The following is a 26,286-nucleotide window of genomic DNA, read 5'->3' as shown; positions in this document are numbered from 1 at the left end:
TTTAGGTTTTGGCAGTTTTCTGTCCACTATAGGAGTGGTTGCTTTCTTTGGCCAATTGCTAATATTTTGAATCTTCCAAATCACAGGTCTCTGCTCTTATCCATTATTAGAACTACTAAAAGATTCCAGTAATTAGAAGTTGCGAATCACTGTTGCACATTTTGAACAAGAGCGGGCGGGATCATCATGATGGTGTGACCCTGACCGCCTGGATCCTGACCTAATTTGGCTGATAGCACATGGCACGTTGACAGATGCAATAGGCTCATTATCATGTCTGTCACTCCAGATGACCCAGGGAAAGGGTGGAGGGAGATGGGACCAGCTAGTTTAGAAGCATGCTAACAAAGTTCTAAAAGCAAACAATACTTCTTTCAAAAAATGAAATCACCTTACTGAGGGGTGAGGAAGTATCGCATTTTCAAATGAAAACATTTATTAATTTTTCAAAATGTAACTTATTTTTGGCAGTGAATTATTACGGTCTTAAGCAGCCTGTATTTTGTGTTTTCATGAATAATCAAGAGATTAGTGGCAGGAGGGTGGCATGAGGTAATCCTGTTAGTTTACACACTGATGCAGGTGCTGCATATTTTGGGAGAGTTCAGAAACTATAATCCAATCGATGTGTTCAGCTGATCTCTTACAACCCACAAGAGCTATTTGTGAGTATGGCCTGAACCCCCGAGTGTGCCTTATAGCTTTTAAATCCCACACGCACGATTTGTTGCTTTTACATAATAAGGTACAGTTCCTGTACTAAGCTGAGATAACCAGAAAAGCACAGCAGGTCATTCAGTCTCTGAAAGAGGAAGATAAACTAGTATTTCCAGTGAGACTCTTCATTAGAACTGTCACCTCAACACATACTGTAAGGTCACCTCAACACATTGCTCGTCTCCTCCTTTCTTTGTTTTGGTCAGTCCTGTAAAGGGGCTGTGGTCCTGACCGTAGGACGTTCTGATGTACGCTCCCACCCAAAATAGTAACCTACCTTTCCCTTTCAACTGTTGACCAATCTGGTACGCATTTCCAGCAGTTCATTTTTATTTTATTTTACTTGCTGTCGTGACCTGAATGTAATTGTAAAGTTGAAGCAGCATGCCGTAATGCAACAATGAACCAGAGAGGTTTGTATGACCAGCAATACTACACATTTGGTGTGGGAGAGAAGTAGGGTGCAGCAGTGTACCATATATTCTGTAGTGTTGCCACATGCATCTTACTAACATTTCTCATTATTCACTAGAAGTGCTTTTTACAGTTAAGACTTGGTTTGTAAATACCCCAGTGTCTGTCCCACTGTTTAGTTGTTGAAAACTCACTCTGTATTTTTATTTTATTTTTAATGGTAGACGAATATTGTGCTTTTTTTGCAGGTGTATGCCCCATCAGCAAGCACTGCTGATTATAACAGGGATTCACCTGGCTACCCTTCTTCCAAGCCACCTACTAGCACATTTCCTAGTTCATTCTTTATGCAGGGTAAGTGGATGTTAATCAATGCAGTCGGTTTTTGAAAGCAAACACCTTGCTTTTTTGATTTTACTTATTACGGTTGAATAAATCTCAGGAAAAAAAACCTTTAGATTTGCTTTGAATGTGTGTGTTTCTCAATCCCTTCCCTCCCCCTCAGCTATTTGTGTTCATCCATCAGCCCAACAACTGAAGGTGTGAATGAGCCAAGTTGCATTGCACTGTTACTTGTGAACCGCTGCTGTTTTGTGGCTTAGCTCATTAGACAAACAATAGTATTACCAAGACTGTTTTTTGTTTGGGAGGTGTTCAGGTGTTGCCTGTGGGAGCCAGGCTGAGACCTAGCAAAATGTCATCTCCATTGTGCTTAGCAAATATGCTCCACTGGCCAATCCTGAATATTGCCACCTCAGATGCCTTCTGAATGGTACAGAGGACTGGTCCAGATGCGAATCTGAAGCATTTCTGGTGTCATTTGCTGAAGTCAGTAGAGTTGCACCCTGTTATGTCAGAGATCCAGAAATGGAGGGAGTCTCTTTCAGAGTGGGAAACAAGATGAAAATGCACAAGAGGACGTGGTGGAAAATTAAGCAAGAACTTTTTGCTTTCTGAGCATGTAATAGCCAGCATCAGAAGGAAATTAGCGATATATATACAAAAGGTTTGGGACCCTTCTATTAGTATGTGTGTGTGGTTTGATTTGCCTACTGACTCCATTTCCAGCTGCAGCTCCTACATTACCAACCAGATTGGTATTTATCAGATGAATTGACTTTAACCTTTGGCTGCATGATTGTACCTGCAATGCCAACTTTCTTTCTTTGTGATTATTATTTCTATTTGTCATTTGGCTGACACTGTGCTTTTTATTCCCATTTTATATTTTTTTTAAATCAAGAAGAATTCCACAGATGAATGTTGCTTAGAGGTCTTCTTGCAGTTCCAAAATAATGGCATATTTTAATTAAGGGTCCATTACCAACCAAATAGTTGCAATCAAATAATCAGCAGGAATGCTCAATTAAGAATGTTTTTTGTGGGCCTTTTTCTTCTGAAGAAGTCATTGTAACCTGACCTCTCTTTCCAGATGGGCATCACAATTCCGATCCGTGGAGTTCCTCCGGTGGAATGAATCAGCCTAGTTATGGAAGCATGCTGGGAAACTCCTCCCATGTTCCACAGTCCAGCAGTTACTGCAGCCTGCACCCTCACGATCGCCTGGTAATGGTGGCACCTTACCTGCTGGCAGCCTGCCAGCATCTTACTTTGATATTGTCAGTTCCTGCTCATCACATCAACCTGCGTTCATATCGGGAGTTCCGTGTAATGTTTTCTGTTGCATAATTTCTTACTTTAGAAATGCTTTTGTATTAAAAGCAATTTTAACTAATATTCTGGTTGTTTGGAGAAATACTGGATTGTTTTTCTTTTTTTTTTATCTTGTATTCTTTTCCTCTCTCCTCCTGAAGGAACTGATTCATGCCATAGTGGGGGTACTTGCCCAAGGGCCCAATCTTTGTGTGAGCCTAGCCATTGGAGGCAACACAGCCGAGCCTGATCCTGCTCTCGTCCGATATCCATATGTGCGTGCTCCAACTGATTTTGGCCCCTCCCTAGTAAAGGAGCACTGAGACCAACTGCTGTGCTCATACCACCGCCCCAGCTGAGATCAGCTAACCCAACATAGAATGAGAATCAAACATGCAACCTTCCTGTTTTGTATGGTGCATTAATGAATTTAACCCATTGGGAGCTAGAAGCAACTTACCTGAACAACTTTGTTTGCTTGCTCAAATGAGAGTACTTCACATTGAAAGTACTCCCCACCTCCATTTTCTGTGTCTAAAATCATCACAGTGCGCTCTCAAATACAGTGAAAGTGCCTCCAAATGTTAATATACTGGATCTTGTAGGGCCTGTTGAATTGTAGCAACAATAACACGATCAAAGGGAGCTATAATCTCTTTGTAAGCTCCTCCTGGTAAAAAATTTAAGTTTGAAATATGATGGCAGTCTATTTGCTTGGAACCATTGGGATTCTTTGACCACTTATGACTTGGCCAGCGCACCACAAACTGGGTGTGACTCTTTTATTTTTAATGGTTCCCGTATTAACAGAGAAAGTTTCTCACACATACGTGCACATGTATGTACACTTGCACCTAAGTAATTTCTTTCCTGGCAACTCCTTACCTCCCTAATTACCCCTTCTTTGTAGAATCTAAACACTTTTAAAACCCATGCGTGATATCACTAACCAACATTTCTTGATTTACCTCATCCTCTCTCCTACTGTTTTCTACCTTGATGACACTATGGGTCTTCACCCTTCACCTAGGTTACTCAATGGAAAAAATACAAAAGAAATTATAAGAACAACTCCAATACATTTCTTTTGCTAATGTGATTAAATATTGAACATAAAATATTGCTGCAGAGATCCCAGGAAATGTCTGCTCACAGCCATTAACAAAAATGTGCATTTAATTAAGAAATGATGTAAAAGTTCTGTAAATTATTTTTTATTTGTTCTGTTCTTTTTTTAGATATAAATAATGGCTTAATTTATTTTTTGTAAATCACATGCAGCTCTTCTCTTCATTGTAAGCCCGTGGGCTTCTATTTGGGTGGGCTGCTTGGCGTGGAAAAAACTAGTGTTTTCAATCTCGGCTGTGTGCCTAGTGAGCACACTGTTTAAAAAAACACACAAATGGAGAGAGCAAACAAAAGGCCATTTGGCTGAGGAACGTTGAGTTTAGAGATTCCTAAATTGAAATGAAAACCAACATGCTCCGCCATTTTTATTAACAAATCCTGTAAAGTTCTTTTAACTTAAAAAAAAAATCCAGCCAAGACTTTACTACAATCTAGTGAAGACTTACTTGGTAACCCACTTATCAAGGGTTCATCCAACCATGTAGGGGTTGGAAATGGGGCTTCAAATGATGGAGTTTTTGTATTAAGGTGTGACTGTACAATAATTGAAATTAAGAGTCATTCCCTCCCAGAGCTCCTTACCTTTGCTGGTGTTCCCTTCTTATAATCTACAGATTTAAAAAGGTCAAACTGGCATCACCAATTGTTGATTTACTTCTTTCCTACTCTTTTTACCCTTCTTGATTGTTTATGGTCGCCATCTTTTGCAGTGGAAAAAAAAACTGGTCCTAAAGGGAGATCACACTTTTTTCCTTTAGGATGTAAAAAAACAATCAATTGCCACATGAATGTCTGTGCTGTTCTTTCTGTAACACATGCTTCAAGCCCCAGTTGCACTCTGGCATAACTGCAAACAAAGCAGCACTGCACAAATAAAAAGCACACACTATTCCGACTTGCTGTAAGACAGTAATGTGCCAGTGGAGCTTTGTTTCAAATGAATGAGAATAACTCCACCCAGTGTTGGCTGCACATTCATATTAAATATTTATGCTAAAGTACTCTGAAACCCCACATTCCTTCGCCGATTCACAGTCAGCGTCCTCTGAAACTCCTCCGTGGGGTAGCATTGAACTTGTAGCCCACTCCTCCCAGGCTTTGCCTCCCTTTAATAGGATTTTGAACCCAAAGGACTGACAACTCCCAGGGCACAGTATGGTTTTTAATGCATACACAGGGACTTCTGTACAGGCAAGAGGAATTTGCTAGAAGGTTTGATGAATTGTGGATCCGTTTACAATCCCACGTCGACTTTAATGTATAAAAAAGATAATTAAGTTACTTTTAAAGAAAGTCACTGTACTGTGAGTTAAAAGTTGTAACCAGCATGAATATGATAAAGACAACCAGGTGACAACCCTAATGCTCCTGCATTATAATCCTTGGTTTCACCCAACTATCTCAATAAAAATAAATACTGCTCAGGATCTATTATTTACACCATATTACTACTGCATGTGCACACTTCTCCGTGCTTATCTGGAGCAAGTTTATTTTATTGTTGCATGTACTTTTTTATTTAAAATGACATATCCTGAGGATTACCTTCTGTTAAAAAGATGATGATGATGATGATGTTAACTTTAATTTAACCATTACATTGTTATTATCATGAAAAGCTACTAGAGTTCCTGCAGTTAAGTATGTAAGAATTGTTTGGGTTGCATTAACAGGGTATTTTGTATACCATTTGAATGTAAAAACAGAGGTCGTTCCCCTCCTGCCCATGGCTCTGTGGTTAAATGCCCAGGAGGTCCCAGGTCTGTCCTGATTTAGCAGATCACACTTGGGATGGTGGGAGGGCTACCACAATTGACCTCAGTGCCCTGGGCTAGAGAGGGGGGAAATCAGCTATAGTTTCAGCCCTAGATGGCTGTTCAGTAACTCCTGCAGGAAAGTGCACAGTGCGGAGAACACAAAGCTTGGAAATGTAGTAAACAGTGAGGGGGATAGTAGCAAACTTCAGGAGGACATAGAGAGATTGATGAAATGGGCAGACACATGGCAGATTAAATTTAATGCAGAGAAGTATGAAGCGATGTATATTGGAGAGAAGAATGAGGAGAGCAATATAAACTACATGGTACAATTTTAAAGGGGCCGCAGGAACAAAGAGACCTGGGGGTTCACATACAGAATTCTTTGGAGGTGGCCGGTCAAGTTGATAAAGCTGTTAAAAAAAGCATACAGGATGCATGGCTTTATAAATCACTGGTTGGACCTCAGCTGGAGTATAGTGTCCAATACTGGGCACCACACCTTAGAAAGGATGTTAGAAATGGTGCAGAGAAGATTTACCAGAATGGTACCAGGGATGAGGAAATTCAGTTATGTGGAGAGACCAGAGAAGCTGGAATTTTTCTCCGTAGAGCAAAGAAGGTTAGGTGGAGATTTAATAGAGGTATTCAGAATTATGAGGGGTCTTGATAGAGTAGATAGGGCGAAATTGTTTCCATTAGCAGGAGGATCGGTAACCAGAGGATACAGATTTAAGATAATTGGCAAAAAATTCCAGAGGTGAGATAAAGAGAATTTTTTTAACGCAGCAAGATGTAATGATCTGAATGCACTGCCTGAAAGGATGATGGAAGTGAATTCAGTTGTAAGTTTCAAAAGGGATGAAGACATATACATGAAAAGGAAAAAAATGTGGGGCTAAGGGGAAAGAGCAAGGGAGTGGGACTAATTGGATAGCACTTTCAAAGAGCCGGCATGGTCACAATGGGCCAAATGGCCTCCTTCTCTGCTGTATGAATCTATGTGGACATCAGGTGAGGAACAGGATCAGGTATGATTGCAATGCAAATATAAGAAGACCGGTTTGAAAACAAAATCTAGTTATATCTAAAATGGATATCTTTAAATGTAAAATTAATATATTTTTCCTCTTTTATTTCTATAATATATACACCACAGAGCTACCCATCACACTCCTCAACAGACATCAATGCCAGTCTTCCACCGATGTCCAGTTTCCACCGCAGTGGCACAAATCACTATGGCGCTTCGTCCTGCGCACCGCCTGCCAACGGAACAGACAATATCATGGGTAAGTTATAGAAGAAAGAACTTGCATTTATATACCACCTTTCACAGCCTCAGGGCAGCCCAAAGCTCTTTACAGCCAATGACGTTCTCATAAGAACATAAGAAATAGGAGCAGGAGTAGGCCATACGGCCCCTCGCGCCTGCTCTGGCATTCAGTAAGGCCATGGCTGATCTTCGACCTCAACTCCACTTTCCTGCCTGATCCCCATATCCCTTAATTACCCTAGAGTCCAAAAATCTATCTATCTCAGCCTTGAATATACCAATGACTCAGCATCCACAGTCCTCTTGGGTAGAGAATTCCAAAGATTCAGAGCCCCCTGAGTGAAGAAATTCCTCCTCATCTTAAATGGTCGACCCCATACTCTGAGACTATGCCCCCTAGTTCTAGACTCTCCAACCAGGAGAAACAACCTTTCAGCATCATTGATGGTATTGTTGAAAGAGATGAACAGCTTTACTGAACTTATCAAATGCTGTACATAATTCCTCACTGCTACCATTTTTTTGGCTCGTGATGAAAAACACAGCATGGACTAGATGGGATGAATAGCCTGTTTCTGTGTTGCACCATCCAATAATTCTAATTATTATAATAAATTATATTGTAATAATTTTTATCAGCAAATGTTCTAGCAGGTATAAAATCCAGAATGGGAATGTAAAGTGTTTTAATACATATCAACCTGATAAATCTTTTTCTATTTTTAATCCCACAAGAAGAAAGCATTTTGGTTTGAGAATTGCAATTGGACTAGGAGTCATAAAGACCAAAAACATTTCAGTAGATCTTAAAAAATAAAATGTTCAAGCCATTAGCTATAACCACACCCAAGAGACCTCAGACTCTTGAGTAATGTCTGAATGTAAAGTTAGGTTTGCATGAAACTCTGTTTGTCTGAGTCAGCCCAGTGATCATTAAAAGGGCACTGCCTTCATGAAAAGTCTTTGGGGCACTTCTTTCATTCCTTTAGAAACTCATGAGTGATGTAAAAGAAAATCATCACATCCACTTGAGTGATATCACTGTGATGACAGTGACACAAACTGCTCCCTCTCCAGAGAAATGGTTTTGCCAAACACTTTTTTCACTAAGACAGAGCCTTGATCAATTTGAGACTGGTTCAATTAAAAGAGTTGTAAACAATTTTACAACACCAAGTTATAGTCCAGCAATTTTATTTTAAATTCACAAGCTTTCGGAGGCTACCTCCTTCCTCAGGTGAACGATGCGGAAATTTCCGCATCGTTCACCTGAGGAAGGAGGTAGCCTCCGAAAGCTTGTGAATTTAAAATAAAATTGCTGGACTATAACTTGGTGTTGTAAAATTGTTTACAATTGTCAACCCCAGTCCATCACCGGCATCTCCACATCACAATTAAAAGAGAACTGTAGAAGTTTACATTATAATAAGACCATTCAGCCATTTGTGTCTTTGTTGGAGAAATCCAAAACTAATCTCACTGCCCCATGCTCTCCCCTAGATCTTCCTCTTGGTTCAAGTATTTAGCCAATTTTCCATTAAAAGATGCAATGGTCTCTGCTTCAACTTCTCCCTGTGGCAAAACATTTCATGCTCCATCAATCCTTGCATGAAGAAATTTCTCCTAACCTCTCTTCTCACTCTCTGAGTGACAGTTTTAAATTGATGACCCCCTTGCCACTGACTCCTCAACCAGTGGAAATAGTGTTTCCCTATTCACTCTATCAAAACCCTTCATAATTTAAAAAATCCCTTTCAATCTCCTGTTAGCCTGGGGTGCTCTTGGGAATAGTCCCAGTATTTCAAATCTCTTCTCATAATTAAGGTTTCCCTTCCCTGACATTATCCTGGTGAACCTACACTGAACACTCTTTATGACTTTAATGTCCTTTCTATAATTGGGAGCCAGAAAGCCCGCACAGAACTATAACTGTTGCCTAACCAATGCTTTAGACATCTTTACTTTTGTACCTCTGTTCTTTAAAAGAATGCAGGAAGTTAATTAAGAGCTCCACCCACAGTTCAATGAGTAAACACGCCACACAGCATGGTGCTGAGCCATACAGATTGGGAACAACCCAAGTTTGATGCCTGATTTGCATCAAGTTAGCAGTTCACTGCTGGGGTGGGGAAGCTACAGTTGACTTCAGTGTCCCTGTGTGTGGGTGGGGAGAAATCAGCCATGGTTCCTGGTCCTAATCATCATGCAATGATCCATACTGGGAAGTATGTGCATGTGGGGATTTCTGTGCTAACAATGTAAAGACTAACGGTAATTTTGCAAGATGTGGAGATGCCGGTGATGGACTGGGGTTGACAATTGTAAACAATTTTACAACACCAAGTTATAGTCCAGCAATTTTATTTTAAATTCACAAGCTTTCGGAGGCTACCTCCTTCCTCAGGTAATTTTGCAAGGCTCCTTTCACGGCATGGACCATCTCTGATAATGAGTGCAATAGGGAGATAAGGTTACACCACTGTAGCCCCTATTTTCCAATTCACACTTGACGCTAGTGAAATTACCCCCTAAAAATGAACTTTAAAAAGTTCTCAGGTAGTCTAACTTCTTTAAGCTTTGCTTCATATCAGGTGCTATTGTACTGCATTGAGTATAAAGATTACCTCCAGATGGTGATCTCACACCAATTACCAGAAATGCAATTCTGGTGGCATTGCAACTGAATTGCACTATCCAGTTTGCAAATGAAAACCGTTTCACGTCGACACAAACCATGTAGTATAACTGACTTTGACAATGCCATTGTCAAATAAGTTATATGCAAATACCTCATAATGTATATATGCTATAAAATGACTGCGTTAAATGCTTCTATGTTTGTATTCATAAATTATTGTCTTAATAACTTCATAATCCTAGATCAGATTTTCTCCAGGCTTATAGAATCATATAAAATTTACAGCACAGAAACAGGCCATTTGGCCCATCAAGTTGTACCCGTGCTTTTCTCCACATGAATCACCTAATTTAATCCTACTCTCCTGCTAGCTCCCCATACCCCTTAATAGCCCTTTTTTTCAAACATCAACTAATTCCCTTTTTAAAAAAAATTATTATGGACTCCAATAAGAGATTTGCTCTCACCAGCTTCATCTGGTTGCCACTCAAAAATAAGCACACTGGGAACTGTTCTGACTTTTGTGCCTTCAGTATCTGAAGCGTAACCTTCAGAAGTGCTTGCCTCTCCTCAGACTTTTTGCTTTCTGAACTAAGCATGCTGAGACCTATCCTCATTCTGTCTGTGCATCTCTGAACACTAACTTAAGTAGAAGGGAACAGCTGTTTCTAGGCGGTCTGGGCACCAGTATCTTCTGACATATATGACGCTATCCAAATTTAATCAGTAGAGGACAAGGGCATTCAGTTAAAAAAACAACTTACTGGGAATTGCCGTTAAGTCTGCAAAATGTAGAAAGTTTGAAACCCTTAGCGGTTGACACTTTTCTCCCCACCTAATAGTCCATCTGTATCAAATAAAACTGATAATGTTACGGTCCAACATCTGTGACGTCATCTGGCAGTTTTTCACAGCCCTATATCTCGGGCCTGCTTCCCTAATAAGTGAAAAGTTATGCTGGAATATTTCTGCATGTTGTGGTCTAATTGAATTAACTTTAACTTTCTTTTTTTTGTCTCTGCTTCTAGTAAGCAGAGCAGGAGCGGCACCTGGCAGCTCACAGACTGGCGATGCACTGGGTAAAGCACTTGCATCAGTAAGTGGAGCGAATATTGTTCACTTCTGTTGTTGTTGGAATAGGGGGAAGGCTGTCAATGGTGCGGAGAAGTTGTTTTACTTGTTTTATATATCTGGTAGCCATGCAATGCAGTGATGTGTAAATGGAACACCTCAAAACACTTGAGATAACCTCACTGGACAGGGATATTCTTACAGATGATTACTTATAGGCGCAACAAATTCAATTCAAACTTCTTGGCTGCCTGGATGGGATTTGGATTTTATTTTTAATGGCATAATCCAAAGACAGCCGCAGGGGTTGCCTGGCATAATACCTGTTATTGCTACATTTATCTGGAATTCTTACTGGTGGCATCCAAAACCTGGGAAATGGGGTTGGCCCAGTTGGATTTGAAAGCAGTTTGGACCCTTAGCCCTTAGGAGCTTTTTATTAAAAAAATAACAGTGTCTATTACCCTAAGCCTAAGAAATAGAAATAAAAAAGATGTTAAAGGATTCTTTAAAGCTGAATTTTAGAAAAGCATAGAGATGGGACTCTCACTCTTTAAAGTATTTTTCTATCAATATACATTTCTTTATTTTTGAAAACAGCCTTTACCCACGATTTCCTAAATGCTGAGTTCCCAATCTCAGCAATGCCACTGTGGAGAGGTTATGGTCTAAAAATTTGATGACGCTGCGCCCGTTTTACAGGCGTCCAATAACAAAGCATCCATTATGGCGGGCGGCGTGAGTGCGCACATTTTGAGCTGGAGGTGCGCCTCTCGTCATATTGGCATAGGCATCAAAAGAGGTGTCCAGGACCCCCGCCTGAAACAGGCGTTAAGCCCGCTGCATATGCTTCCTGTACTAAATCAATTCGCCCTGAACGCAGCCGGCGCAGGAAAATGTAGTCTACATGCAGCCTAATAGGGCCTAACCATTCCGTCGCAGGGATTATTCGCTGCACCCAGTTTGCAGCTGCTTGCAGGCCACAAACCAATTTCCAGGCCAACGAGTGGCGACCAGGCAAGATAAAACCACAAAAAATCCGCCATACAGCTGTGCATCTCCTAGCAAAATATAGGTGAGAAATATGTCTGCCTAGACTAGGATTTTGTGATGTGGGCACAAGGACAAGGACACAATAGCAGTGATGAATGGGTTTACCCCTTCTACACACTAAAAGATATGTTCATATTACCAGATTGAATTGGGTGGAGATCTGCGTGATGTGTTGAATATGGATTTCCTGGCATTTGTACTTACTCCCATTTCTCCCTCCCCCAGTTAGTTTTGCCAACTGTACAGCATTTAATTACCGACTCTACATGTACAGTGTGTATAAAATAGAGTGTACAAGATTCCTTCCCTGCCCGCCCCCCACCCCCCGGCAAAAAAAAGCTCATAAGATAAATATTTATAGCAACCCTATTGCAAGTTGTTTGTTTTGTGACCCATCTCAAATCTCCTTTTCAGAGTTTGTACTCTGAGCTACACTGGGAGTTAATAAGACTTGCATCTTTCACACTTGGGAATTTTACTGTGAAACAGCTGTAAATTTGCAACAAATGCAAAATGCTCAACATTGGAGCAATTGAGCCTACAGTTTACATACACAGTGTTAAAGAGAAATAAATAATTCTTGCAGCACAAATTGAATGGCCACCTCGTACTGTCATTACACACTTTCATAAGTGCACTGTGATAATTAGATTCAAAGCATCATGCTCATAAAAGACTCCTGCTTTTATTTTAGATCTACTCACCAGACCACACTAACAACAGTTTCCCTTCAAATCCATCAACGCCTGTTGGATCTCCGCCAACTCTCACAGGTAAAACAATCCACCAGTCTTTCAGGCAAGTTGTGTGCGTGGGTTTGCTGTTTTTTTCCCCCCCTTGTGTTTTGACCTTACATACCCAAGTTTTTAACCCTGATCTCTATTTTTAGCAGGTACCTCTGTGTGGTCCAGAAATGGAGGCCAGGGTCCATCCTCTCCCAATTATGAAGGCCCACTTCACTCTTTGGTAGGTCTGAGAAAAAGGATGTAGCAATACACTATCAAAATAAATTTGGACTCATCTATTCCGTTTACACACTTGTATCTGGCAGTGTCTTTGAAGCCTTCTCCCTGTTGCTTCATTGCACAGAATAGATCTATCCCTTGCTATTTTATGTGTATGAATTAAATTAAGTCTTTAGCTGAGGAGATTTCTGTGTTTAAGAAACTTTTTGGGAGAAAAGTGGTGGCACTTTTACAAAGTTAGCTTCATGCATTCTTGCCTAGAACAATTGGGCTCAATACTACATTCATATTTATTGGAATGGTAAGTTAACACTTTTGAGTACAGAAAGCCATTTTTTAATCCTTCAAAACTATGCATTTTTACACTTCCCGAAAAATGGAACTTTAGCACAGAAATTGCACAGTTATGGGGGCAGATATCTGGCATAATGGGAGCAGAGTGGTAGAGATTTGGGAAAGAACCTGTTTGCATTCTTTTCTTGTTCCAAAGACAAATTCCAATGGAGGGAGTGCGGGCCACTTCTTTCACCCATGCCCCCGTCATTGTGACATAATTTGTGGCAGCGGAATTGATGGGGTCCCGGGCTTCCCTAGAAATCCTGTCAGTTTTGCCTCCTGTATGGCCAGAAACCCAACACTTCATTAAAGAGCCACATATGGGTACCATAATGCCATAGTCAAATTGATGTCAATCCAAGAGAGGTCAGTTGCCATTTGGACATTGGCACCACATCTATGGTGCAGCAGAGAAAGAAGTTTGGTGCTTGTTGTTACATGGACCAGTAACTTCCACCCCCATTTTTCCTATGTACCCTGTTCTGAGGTTGGGGCCAAGGTTTGTTGTCAGGGCAGAGTGGAGGGACATTTACTTTGCATCTAACAGTCACATGCCTGATTCGGGAAAGCTTGATGCTGACACTGAAAGGTAGATTTTCAGATCATGTATTGGTCAGGTGGTACAATTATTGGCATCCAGCTAACCATTAGTTTCCTGACTCCCTGCCTGATTTTCCAGGGTCCGCTTCTTTCACATTGTGCGGGCGAAGTCCCAGCCCATTTCGGGCCTGACATTGCCAGCTCATCTGTTACAAAGGGTGATGGGTAAATCTAAAGACATATGATTACAAAAATGTAGTACTGCTAGTGCTTTCAATGTATGTTTCAGCTTTTGCAAAGGCTGTTTGAGCAACAAAATGGCTTGCAAATCCCAATGGCTGGTGATAAGGTTTTGGCTAAGGAATGGAATGGTGCAATGCCTGAAACTATATGATGGCTGGTTGAAGCAGTGGTGGTGCATGAGATGATGATGAAGAGGCTAACCCTCTTTGCCGCACCAGGAGACGTCCCCATCGGACAGCGCTGCATCATGGAAGGAAGCCGAGGTAGAGAATGTGAAGCCATAACTGGCCGTTACTGGCAGTGACAACCCCATGGTGCATGCTAGCTGTAGGTATCCCTGCAGTAAATAGCACAACTCTGTCATTGTCTCCTTGGTGAACTGCAGCACCTGCTGGCAGAACTCCTCCAACAAATTCAGGTAGACGTATCTCTGCCTGTAAATGGAGGGTGAGGGTACCACTGGGCGGATGCATTCAGTCTCTGGTGCAGCCTGACTTGCCTGATAATCCTTCTATTGCTTCTCCTCTTCTTCCAAAAAAGATAAGTAAAGGGGAATTCCCATGGAGCAACCCATTGCATCAGTATTGTAACATTTTTTTAAATGAAGTGGCAAAAAACTTAGCAAAGGGCCTTCAGAGCAACTATACACTGACAAGAAAAAACAAACAAAAAAACACCAAAAACTAGCCTCAAATTACAGCAATAAGTCTTATAGGCCTCATGAAATACTCCTCCGTATGGAACACAGCCTTTAGCAACCCTGGACTTCCATTTTATATGGGAGGTTTTATGACAAAGTGCTCTTTTGGCACAAATTCCAGGAAACTACTTTTTTAAAAATTAATTTTCAGGATGTGGGCATAGCTGACAAGGCCTACATTTATTGCCCATTCCTAGCCTGATACATCTGAGTGACTTTCTAGGCCACTTAACTGCCAGAGGGCATTTAAGAGTAAACCACATTGACTTCGTACTGAAGTCACATATAGGCCAGATCGGGTAAAGATGGTAGTTTTCCTTCCCTAAAGGACATTAATGAACCGGTTGGGTTTTTACGACAATCCAACATCTTTATGGCCACTTTTACTGATACCAGCTTTTGATTTCCAGCTTTTTTTAATTGAAATTCTCAAACTGCTATGATGGGATTTGAACTCTCATCCTCTGGATTACTAGCCCAGGTCTCTGGATTACTCGCCCAGTGACATAACCACTATGCTACCGCACCTTAAAATGGACATTTAAATGAGCTCTTTGAGGCATCGTATAAATATTACAATTGGGAAACTGGTGGGCACTTCCAGCATCACTGAAAAGTGTGTGGGGCACTAAACAACATAACCAATTTTCAGTCTTTCATGCCCAATTATGGGGCATAGCTAATTGGAAAATCTACCTGTGGTGTCCAATACAAAGTGTTTCATTCTCCGGCATTAACATCCTACATCTTGCGTATAAAATTCATTTGAAAAAGTTGTATGTAAATTTTGAAAGCTGTTATTTATAAAGTGGTATTTCCAAGCTCTTCAGCTGTCCAGAATTGCAAACTATTTCCTTACCTAAAATATTGTTGAATTAAACTAGGGAGGTGGAAAAAATTACCTTGTTTGCAGTTTGGATGCAGGAATGTTGCTGCAACTATCAAAGTCCTCACACGAGCAAAAACATTTCATGGAAATAGTGAACCCTTGGCTGGTCCCTAGTATGTACATGCATTCTCATATTTCAAAAAAATTGGCTCAAGTTCCCTGTCAGTGTTGCATCTTAAACAAGACAACTGCACTAGCTGTGGAGTTTCTTTTTAGCTATGGAGTAGATTGGACTAAGTAAGCTATGGAGTAGTATGTACTGATATAAGCAGCCTATTACACAGAATCATGTGGAGAAAGATGCATTCGATAAAAAGAGCTCAATAAAATAGCTTATTAATTCCATATTAGTAAATCCCATGCAGCATACTTTTTCATTGGTTTCCTTTATATAAAAGCTGCAACACAATATGCTTCTGTCATAACTATTAACGGGTTGTATTACCTTTGTGATGACCATTTTTGACAAGTTTGAAGTGTTATTAGGACATAAAGCAAAATTGTTGCTCTCGCTCTGTGAAACGGCTGAGAATATTTATATGCATTATAATTACAGATTTTTAAATTTTTTTTTAAAAATAAAAACACAGCAAACCCGTATTGAAGACCGCTTGGAAAGATTGGACGATGCCATTCACGTCCTGCGAAACCACGCGGTGGGGCCCTCGACAGCCATGCCCGGTAGCCATAGCGACTTGCACAGTTTAATAGGACCATCACACAATGGACCGATGGGAGGCTTGGGGTCAGGATATGGGACAGGCCTGCTGTCAGCCAACAGACATTCTTTAATGGTAAGACACCAGCATGGACATCTGCCCTGAAAATGAACTGTCTGCTGGGATTTGAGAGCCCTAATAGATTGCATGTGTGTGTGTACTCTTATTTTCTAGCAAGTACATGTTGACTGCAAGTCCTGTTAATCTTACCTTTTTCAGCAAAAAAAATTTCTGATCCAATTTAGTGCTGAAAGTATTTTATTTGGGAAGATGGTATTTACAACAATCAAATTCTGTCATTATTTTTTCTAAATAGAGAATGCACAGCAGTTTGGTCAGCGTTTGAATGAGAAATGATAACTTAATGTTTAGGATATAATTCTTCATCGATTTAATAAGGCTTAATGTGAGGTTATACATTTTGGGGAGAAAGCAAGTAATGAGAGTGTGCACTCAATGGAAAGATGCTGAAAGATGTGAGTGAACTGAGAGACCTAGTGGTTCAAATACGTAATTATATGAAAATGAGACTTCAGATAGACAAAGCCATAAAAAGGTCAATACCATTTTGTGTTTTATAAATAGAGGCATAGAGCACAAGAGTAAAGAAGTAATGATACATTTGTACAAAACATTAGTTAAGCAACAGCAAGAGGACTGTGCGCAGTTTTGGGTGCCCAATTGTAGAAAGGGCATTGAAGCTATCAAGAGCGTATTTTGTAGATTCACCAGGATCATGCCAGGGATGGGGAACTGTAGTTATGAGGGGAGACTTTGAGGTACTGGTATTATTTCCACTGGAGCAGAGAAGGCTAATTGGACATGTAAAAGAAGTTTTTTAAAACTATGAAGGGCTTTGAAAGAGTGAATAGAGAAAGATTGTTTTTCTCTGACAGTGAGTCAGGTACAAGGGGTCATCAATTTAAAACTGTCACTAAGAGAGTGAGGAGAGAGGTTAAGAGAAATGTCTTTAAGCAGAGGGTTGCTAGACCATGGAATTCTTATTCAGGGAAAGGTTCAGACAGTAACTATTGCATCTTTGAAGGGACAACTGGATAAATATTTGAAGCAGAGGAAGATCCAGGACTATGAGAGAGTGCGGGGCAATGGGATTAGTTTTGGATTGCGCTAGCAAAAGAACCAACCCAGAAACAATGGGCCAAATGGCCTCCTTCTGTGCTGTAAACTTCTATGGTTCTGTCAAACTAGTGAAGGCTACACCCAAAACTTTAACCTGTCTTTTCTTGTTCAGATGCTGAACAACCTGCTGTGCAATTCCAACATTTTCTGTTTTTTTTCCAATTTCCACTGTTGACATTTAAAGATCAGTATATTTTATAGAATGATACTTCACTCCCATTTAGTTAGATTCTTACTTTCATCCTTGAGCAGGGTTGCTGGAGAGAATTTATAGGAGGCTCAAGATGAAGCAGTGACCACCACAGGAGTCTGATCATTTCTATTAAAGTTTTCTATAGTTAGTACTTTTATTTCTTCTCTCCTCTCCCACTTCCCCTGAAGTTGCTGGCTGTGGCTGAGGTGTGATTCCATGTGCAACAGTAGTTTTCCAGTATCTTGCCTAAGTGACCATTCTTAATGTGTAAGCCTAGATGGTAAGTTTTGGAAAACTGTTTGACTATAGAAGGCATCACAACCAAGATAATACTGTTCTCACTTGATGTCTATGTGCAGACTTCGCAAAAGGCACTTTCCAGTTGCCCTGAGATCGGTTAATTCAGCATAGAGCAAGGGTTGAATTTTGGAGTTTCTGGTCTGTATGATTTTGTGCTACACTGGTCCTTTTTTGTTTTTCTTACACTGATATATTATTTACATTCATATATTCATTAGATGAATATTAATTATATTCATTCTCAAGATGTGGGCATCACTGGCAAGGCTGGCATTTATTGCCCATCCTTAGTTGCCAGTTTTGTTACAACTGAGTGGTTTGTTAGGCCTCTTCAGAGGTCAGTTGAGTGAACCATGTTGGTATGGGACTGGAGTCACACATAGGCCAGACCAGGTAAGGACAGCAGTTTCCTTCCCTAAAGGACAACAGTGAACTAGTTGGGTTTTTACGACAATCCGACAGCTGATACCAGCTTTTTATTTCCAGATTTTTTTTAAACTGAATTTAAATTCTCAAACTACCATGGTGGGATATGAAATCATATTCTCTGGATTATTAGTCCAGAGCTCTGGATACTAGTCCAGTAACACAACCACTACACTTACATATGCCCACAGCTTTTAACCTTAATTCTCAATAATTTGCTAAATAGCAGAATGGGAGAAAACAAAAATTGCTTTAAATCCTGAATAAAGGTACTTTTTATCTAATTGTAAACTACAGAATTTACTTCCCTGTAAGCCAATGACAAAAAAACCTGGCATCAGTGTCAGGTTCTATATTACTGTTGTCTTTGTTGGGTATATATGACCTGTTCTCTGCACAGCATGCCTTGCCTAATAGTAAGAATGATCTGAAGCAGAATTGTTTTAGATGTTCCCTTACATGTTAGAAAAATAATGTCTCGCTGTGAGTTTAAAGCACAATTCAGTCTCAGGAGTCTATTGTTTAGGATACCATCATCACCACTCAATTGAACTTCACCATCTAACTTATTGTGACCCATCTATTATGGTATTTTCTATATATACATATATATATATATATATATATATTTAATTTTTTTTTAAGAGGATTGATGATTATAAACACATAACTTCTGGGGACTGCAAAAATATTTCTGTGCCAAAATCAAAATTACAACAGGTTTGCATTTTTTGTATATTCTATAGTCCTGTACATTATTGATGGTAACTTTATAATGCTCATCAGTCAGCACTTGCAGAAATTCACTTTGCTGCATGTTAAACAAAATAAAATGTATGTTTCTGAAAACAGAAATAGGGTAGAAGAATGTAGCTGCCTGGTGAATGTTTTCTCCACTTAATTGTGGTTACAAGCACTTGTTTTGTTGGAGGTCAGACATCACCTGAGTTCTCACTGTTTTACACAAGAACATAAGAAATAGGAGCAGGAGTAGGCCATCCGGCCCCTCGAGCCGTCTCTGCTGCACATTAATTTTGTCATTTAATTAACCATTTCCTGCTCCCTCTTTCCCCCCTCTCACATACTCTCCATTTTCTTTGGCTGATTGGACGAGCTAGAAACTTGCTCCCATTCCACCAACAGTGCCACATTTTAGCCAGCCACTAGATGGAGCACAAGAGCATCTTGATGACTCCCTTTTGTTGTCCTCATTTAACACCTCCCTACACAACAGCATGGATGAAATCAGGAACTTTGTATTAAACGGATTGAAGGTTAAAACCTGCGTTCTACCATGGTCTTATATATTTTAACTCCAAAATACGTGTTGCCTTTTTTTCGGCCGGTTGGTGGGGGGCAAAAGAGAGAGAGTTTTGTGCATTTGCATTTAACTTGAGGCAGATTAAGGCCCCCGTGTGTCACACAGGTTGGGCATAATCACCAACCACTGTGCGCAAGGCTACAATTGTGATTACCAGCTGTCACTGCTCAAACCTCAGGATAGCAACAGAGCCTGAAAATACTGCATTCTGTGGACATTCAAATGGCAAAATTATGCAGTTAAATATGAAATGGAGGCGGGTGCATGTGGTGTGGTACTAAGCCATGTGGTGTGGTACTAAGCCATACAAACCACAAGGACTCTGGTTCGATCCCCAGTCTGTGTTGAATTAGCTGATCTCAGCCTGAGCTACATTCAGCCCCGGTGTTGTTGTGCTACGCAAAGGAAGAATCAGCTGGGGTTCTTGCTCCTAATATCTATCCAGTGACCTCAGTTGGAAAGTGCATGAGTGTAGATATTGAGTGAGCATAGGAATAGCTTTGATGCTTTCTACAGTCAAATAGCCTGCTGATGCCCACTGTTCAGCCTCATACATAAATCCTGGCTGGAGGGCTGCTGGCACTCATAGAACCATATTTCAGCATGAGTCACTGCTTTCAGAAGAGGAGAGAAAGAATTTGGCAAAAAAAAAACTTTAGACCACTTTAAGTCAGTTGCCAAAAAATGTTACAATTGGCCCTACATCAGCTGTTTACAATCATTAAAGTTTGTTGCCAGAGTACTTTATTTTAATATTAATTAATGGAGGAAATAGGTTGTGGTCCAAGGTGTTTTTTTGGAACAAAAAAGTAAGGAAAAAGAATGTGTTTTGTTTCTTTGGAATAGGATAGGTCGTGAAAGTTGCAGGAATTTTTTTTTCCATGGAAACTAATGGCCTAAGTTAATTGCAAAGGTAAGTAGAAACAGCATCTGCGCGTGGTCACTTTAAAGCCGGTTTGGGCTGGTTGATGATTTCCATCCCGATGGTAGAAATCAACTTCAAAAAAAAGCATTCTGGGAGAAGGGTGGTAATCTTTTCCACATTTTGGGATTTTAATACTTGAAGCAGGTCATAAAGATGAAGCCAAATGCTTGTCAGTAAAGTAACAGTGGGTGGCTAGTAATGGAAACACATGTTACCAACCAGACGGTGGGAGGATCTCTCCCTCATTGCACACCCCCATACCCTTTTTTTATTGCTTTGTAAACAATGCCTTTAGACTGTATCTTCTGTGCATATGATTAGCAGGCGCATGTTAATTCCAGCTGTGTTTGTTTTATGTGGCAGATATTTATTAACGTGTTGTCCTAAAAATGATCTGTGTTTACATATTGCCACGTCATATCGTCAAAGCAAGAGCTCGTTCTTAATTAGAGCAGTTAATCTATCGATAATATGATTGCGGACTGTAATGTGGTAGGGAGTTTTGTTTTCACCGCCCAGCTCTCTCCCCACCTATCCTGCAGGTAGGGCTCTGTGGATAGCGATCAGGAATGGCCTTTTGCCCCTTTCCTAGCACTGGGACATTGAAGCCACTTGCAGCCTCCAGACTAATGCCCTGGCCGAGAGGACCTAACTCAGCACGAGCCTACCTTCTCCTAGTACCACACCAGGCAGGGTACTTGCCCACACATCAGTAATTCTTCCTGTCTTAGCTTCTACCAAACTCCAGCCATGCTTTTTTTGTGAAGTGGGAAGCCCAGGCGGAAGGCATAGGCCCTTGCTTCAGCACCACGACACTGCAAGAGAATGCTGGTTTCAAATTTCAGTACAACGGATTGTCGAAATAATCCATTGAGCCCTGCTTTTAATTTAGAACAAAGAGATCTTATTTTGTATTCTGAAAACGGGTTTCTGTCATCACAATCTCAATTCTGAAAAGCACTGCTCATATTTAGGATGCAGATTACATGGTGCCAGGATGGCTGTTAATGTTTAATAACATTGCTTGTTCTAGTGTTGCTGGTTGTTTAGGAGAGCCAAGGTAGTGGATTTAATGGATATAATGAGATATAGTTGTCACAGGTTGCACAATAACTTCATTCATTCTTCTTTTCTCCCTCCCTCCCTCCCTCCCTCTCTCTTCCCCTCTCTCTCTTTCTCTCTCATGTTGATCTGTAAAGACGGATTCATCTGGTTTCAGGCTCTGAAATGCACATCATTTAGTGACTAATAGATGCCAGGATTAGTTTTGACTTATTTCATATTAATCTCAAGACAAGAAATCATTCATTCATCAAACCATGTTGCTTATTATTACTGTTACTTAATATGTAGCAGCTTAAATGCAAAGCCGAAGGTTTTTTTATCTATTGCAAATTCTATTTAAAATAGGATGTACGAGTGCTTTATTTGAGATTTTGTTTCCAGTTTTTCTGTCCTTTCCTGAAGGTGCAAACTGCTTACTGAATCAATGTTCTACAAGCACCAGCAGCCTTCCTGAAGAATGTTCTTCATGTGTGACTCTAGACAGTGTTGGCAGACTATTCCACTGTGTAGGGCATTGCAGCTGGGTATGATCCTGCCGTCAGTCGACAGCCACATGCTGCACCTTCAGAAGCAGGAACTCTGCCTGATTTCTTTAACCCCCGCCCCCACCTTGTCCAGGTGCAGTAAGTCTACTTATAGTACTTCTACTACCTTGGGACTGATTTCAGCTTACTCAGCACTAACAGGGCATCAAACCTCCATCAAAACTCCCTACCTAACAGTACTGTGGGAGAACCTTCTCCACACGGACTGCAGCAGTTCAAGAAGGCGGCTCACCACCACCTTCTCAAGAGCAATTAGGGATGGGCAATAATTGCCAGCGATGCCCACATCCCATGAATGAATTTTAAAAAATCTCTCTGAGCTTCCTAGTCCAAATGGCTCACTGTTGCAATAGAAATTCTCAATTTATCAGGTTATTAAGCTGTTCTTAGTGAATCCCATCTGTAATTATAGTTTTGCTGGAATATTTATCTGGAGCTTGCCTTAATTTTCAACCTCGTTTTTAAGGAAAGAACTTGCATTGATGTAGGACCTTATCACATTTTCGGGATGCCCCAAAGCATTTCACATCCAGTGATTACTTTAAAGTAGTCACTGATGTTCTGTAGGCAAACACAGTAGCCATTTGTGTACAAGGTCCCAGAATTACCAAATGAGATATTTGACGAGTTAATCTGTTTTGGCAGTGTTGTAGGGATGTAGTTTGAAAATCCTTGAAAAAGATAGATACTTTTTTTTACTATTAGTCTGATACTATTGAATTTAATTGCATATATTAAATTGGTATAATTTTACTTTGATTTCTTAAAACATTTATATAACCACTGGTAGAGAGTAGGGGAGGCTATTTGTAAGTGGTAGTCACTAATAAAAAACAAAGTTGCTCTCTGGTCTGCTCTGATTTTCCGCATTGAAGATGGGAAACAGCTGGGCTTTGTTTTTAAAGCTGTTTGGGTGACAGTCTGACTTGAGACTGGGGAGCTGAGGTCATTGCTAAAGCAGGTGCCTGGGAACAAGTGGAAAGCCTACACAGACTGACTCAATTCACACGAGGTTTAGGAGGGCTGCTGTTTCTTTAACAAGAATGATAAGTATGCTGGAAGAGCTCAAGTATATTTTTTCCTTTATTTCTTTTAATTGTTTTTATTAGCCATCTCTAAGTTCTTGCTTTATTTCCACAACTCCCAATAAATCTACCAGAGCAGTTGACAAGATGGCTTCCTCTTGAAATCTCACAGAGGGAACAATGTGCTTCAGTGTTCAAAACTGCTCCAAGTTTTCAGTCTTGAATGGCTCAATATTTCAGCATTTAAAAGCCTTGTGTCAACATAATATTACACAGATCATGGGGTGACACCTGTGGTGACACTTTTATTTAGGTGTAAGTCACAATCTACACTTTAATGTACCGTCAGTACTCTAAACCATGGCACATATTGTGCAGACACTTTTGATCCTCTGAGGTTATAATTTTTCCCCAGTTATTTACTCCTTCCTTCTCATGTCCACGTACACCATGCACCATTCCCTGATCTTGAGCAGGTGCACTTTTCCCAGGCCCTCTACCATTGCCATTGTTGAACTACTTTCTTCAGCCTTACATCAGACTGAATCACCCTTTGGTTATTTTTCTCCCTCTTTCTCTCTAGAAAGTACTTTGGTTTCATTGCCTTCCTTGGAAGGCACAGGGAAAAATCAGAGGAGAGAGCCCCTCTTTGACAGTGCAACACCAGGTCTCTCATACTATAGAAATGGTAAAAGTTAACATTTGGGATGATTAGAGCCACCTGGTATGAGGATGTTGCTGTAAATGTAATAGATATCAATCCCTAAAGAGTATTTTTCAGTGCTGAGTTTTGTGAAACTTTCTCAATAAGTAGTTCAGTATGCAATTACTGTCTTAACTAAATCAGATAATTTACTGATTGTAGGCGACACAAAGTTCCTTCTCCCACCCCTGCCGTTCCTGTAGTAGTTTACTGAAGGGCATATTATTTATTTATATTTCCCACTCTCAGTTTCCCCCTGAACCCATGAAAGGTTATAACCATCAAATAGTCTCTTTCAGCAATTGCAAATGATGTAGCCATAGCCTTAAAAGAAAGAAATAGTGCCTTTCACATCCTCAGGACATCCCAAAGCGCTTCATAGCCAAAGATGCGGTTCATATTTTGTTAATTTTGAGAACTAATGACATGATCAGGACAACTGAGTGGAAGAGTAACAGAGTCAACTCTGGTCAGGGAGCTGAGTTACCATCAGCAGAAATATAGAATTATTAACCTTGTAGAGTTGCTGCTTCAAACTGTATTCATTCAGCTCCTTCACTCAGTTATGCACAGTAAATTCTCCAACCTAATTTCCTTGGGCGTGTCATCAGCATTTGCTGCTAACTGAATTTATTTTCCATTTAAACAAAGACTTGCCTAAATGCAAGATTTTGAAAGTGCATCTCAGTGAAATCTTGTAATACTTTTTCAGATTTGTAAACAAGGGGTTAATTTTTGCCTTTTATCGGCAGCCGGAAAACAGGTGATAGCAAATCAGCAGCCAATTTTACACCTTGCCCGATTTTCTTATCCATTGAAGTCAATGGATGGATTTTTCCGACAGCTTCATGAGCACAATTATGATATCATCTTTTTATTTTCAGATTTTTTTTAAACTGAATTCCAATTTTCAAACTGCTGTGGCAGGATCTGAACTTGCGTTCTCTGGATTATAGTCCAGGCTGCTGGATCACCAGTCCAGTAACAAAACCATTGCACTACCGTACCTGAAATGATACACTCGATTATCTTCCTTTGATATTTCTTCTTTTTGATTTTTTTTTCACTTTTCTGTCAGTATTTTTGAGTGTTTCTAGTTTGTCATTGCCAAATTAAACATTTTAGTGCAAATGAACTCCCTGTCACTGAGTCCAGTAATTACCGAGAGGTAAGTTCCAACACTACATATTTATATATTCAAAATAGGCAAAAAAAATCTTCAGACAGTTTTCTTTTACAAAAATTAGTGAGAACTGCGCTAAGTATGGAATTTGCCTTCAAACTTTTGTATTGTACCATTTATGATTCATGAAGGTAAAGGTGAGAGATGTCTATATTGAATAACAATATCAAAATTTGGGGAAGACACCAAATTGGGGGGTATAGTTATTACAAATGAAGAATGCGTCAAAGTGCAAGAAGACATTAATAAACTTGGAGAATGGGCACGTAATTAGAGAAGTTAGGGAAGAGATAGCAGAGGCACTGTTGCACATATATAAGAAGTACCAGAGGACTGGCAGACAGCTAATGCGATTCCTACATTTAAAAAGGGAGATAAACCAGTCCAGGGACCTATAGCACAAGTTAGATTTACGTCGGTGATAGGAAAGATAAAGGAATCCTTACTTAAAGGTGTAATAGAAAAACATCTAGGGCTCAGTTTTGAAATGGTGGCGGGATGGCAGCGGGGGAGGGGGTGAAGGTGCGCGTGGCAAACCCGAATTTAAAAAAAACTTACCTTTTCCAACGTGATCGCGATGTAATTAATGGTGATTAAAGTTGTATCCAGGTTTCGCGCCCAGCAGCCAGCCTGATTGACGGGCTGGCTGCCGACAGGAGCTACAAAGCCGATGGGAGGGCGGGGAGAGAGAAAAAGAGAGAAAGAGACATCATCCAGCACTGGAACAGAGAGTGGAAGGTGCTGAAGATCGGGGGGGGCGGGGGGAGGGGGAGATTGGAGAGGGAGACATCGGGGGCTGATAGGGGGACATCGGAGCAGGGGGTGCAGGTGACATCAGTGAAAAGGTAGGCTTATTTTGTTTTTTAACTTTGTGCAATGGTTTTTTATTTAATTTATTTTTGCCTGATCCAGCGCTTCATGCCTGGCGTGAATCAGAAGCTGTGGGAAAGCCGCCCAGGTGAGTTTAAAATCTTAAAAACTTACCTGGGAGGCTTTCCCACGGCTTTAATTGCCGGCAGGACTTCCGCATTTTGGAAGCGCGTCTGTGGGAAACCCGGAAGCCGGCGGGTTTGGGCCGGCTTCCTCACCCGCTCAGGATTTTCCCGATTTTCGCAGCCCCCAATCCCCCAATTTGATTTGAAAATAGGGGCCCTAGAAACCGAAAATATAATAAAGAATAGCACGGATTTCAAAAGGGAAGGTCATGCTTGACCAACCTTATTGAATTCTTTGAAGAAGTAACAGAAGTCACACACCATCCTGACTTGGAAATATATCGCCGTTCCTTCATCGTCGCTGGGTCAAAATCCTGGAACTCCCTACCTAACAGCACTGTGGGAGAACCTTCACCACATGGTTCA

General features: G+C 40.5%; 1 protein-coding gene across 13 annotated transcripts in view; it reads left to right on the top strand.

The window, feature by feature from the left end:
- LOC137321323 (transcription factor 4-like) overlaps positions 1 to 26,286 on the top strand; it is a 534,628-nt gene that overhangs the window by 460,507 nt on the left and 47,835 nt on the right. For all 13 annotated transcript variants that reach the window (XM_067983744.1, XM_067983725.1, XM_067983754.1 and 10 more), the window contains 7 exons: positions 1,380 to 1,485; positions 2,564 to 2,697; positions 6,829 to 6,961; positions 10,612 to 10,679; positions 12,402 to 12,480; positions 12,597 to 12,673; positions 15,971 to 16,174. In XM_067983744.1, coding sequence (XP_067839845.1) covers positions 1,380 to 1,485; positions 2,564 to 2,697; positions 6,829 to 6,961; positions 10,612 to 10,679; positions 12,402 to 12,480; positions 12,597 to 12,673; positions 15,971 to 16,174 — 801 coding nt within the window. The remainder of the gene's footprint in view (positions 1 to 1,379; positions 1,486 to 2,563; positions 2,698 to 6,828; positions 6,962 to 10,611; positions 10,680 to 12,401; positions 12,481 to 12,596; positions 12,674 to 15,970; positions 16,175 to 26,286) is intronic.

Source organism: Heptranchias perlo, chromosome 1 (genome assembly GCF_035084215.1).
Source record: "Heptranchias perlo isolate sHepPer1 chromosome 1, sHepPer1.hap1, whole genome shotgun sequence".
Taxonomy (NCBI): Eukaryota; Metazoa; Chordata; class Chondrichthyes; order Hexanchiformes; family Hexanchidae; genus Heptranchias; species Heptranchias perlo.
The sequence above is the reverse complement of the archived record's forward strand: the minus strand, read 5'-3'. Positions and strand labels throughout refer to the sequence as shown.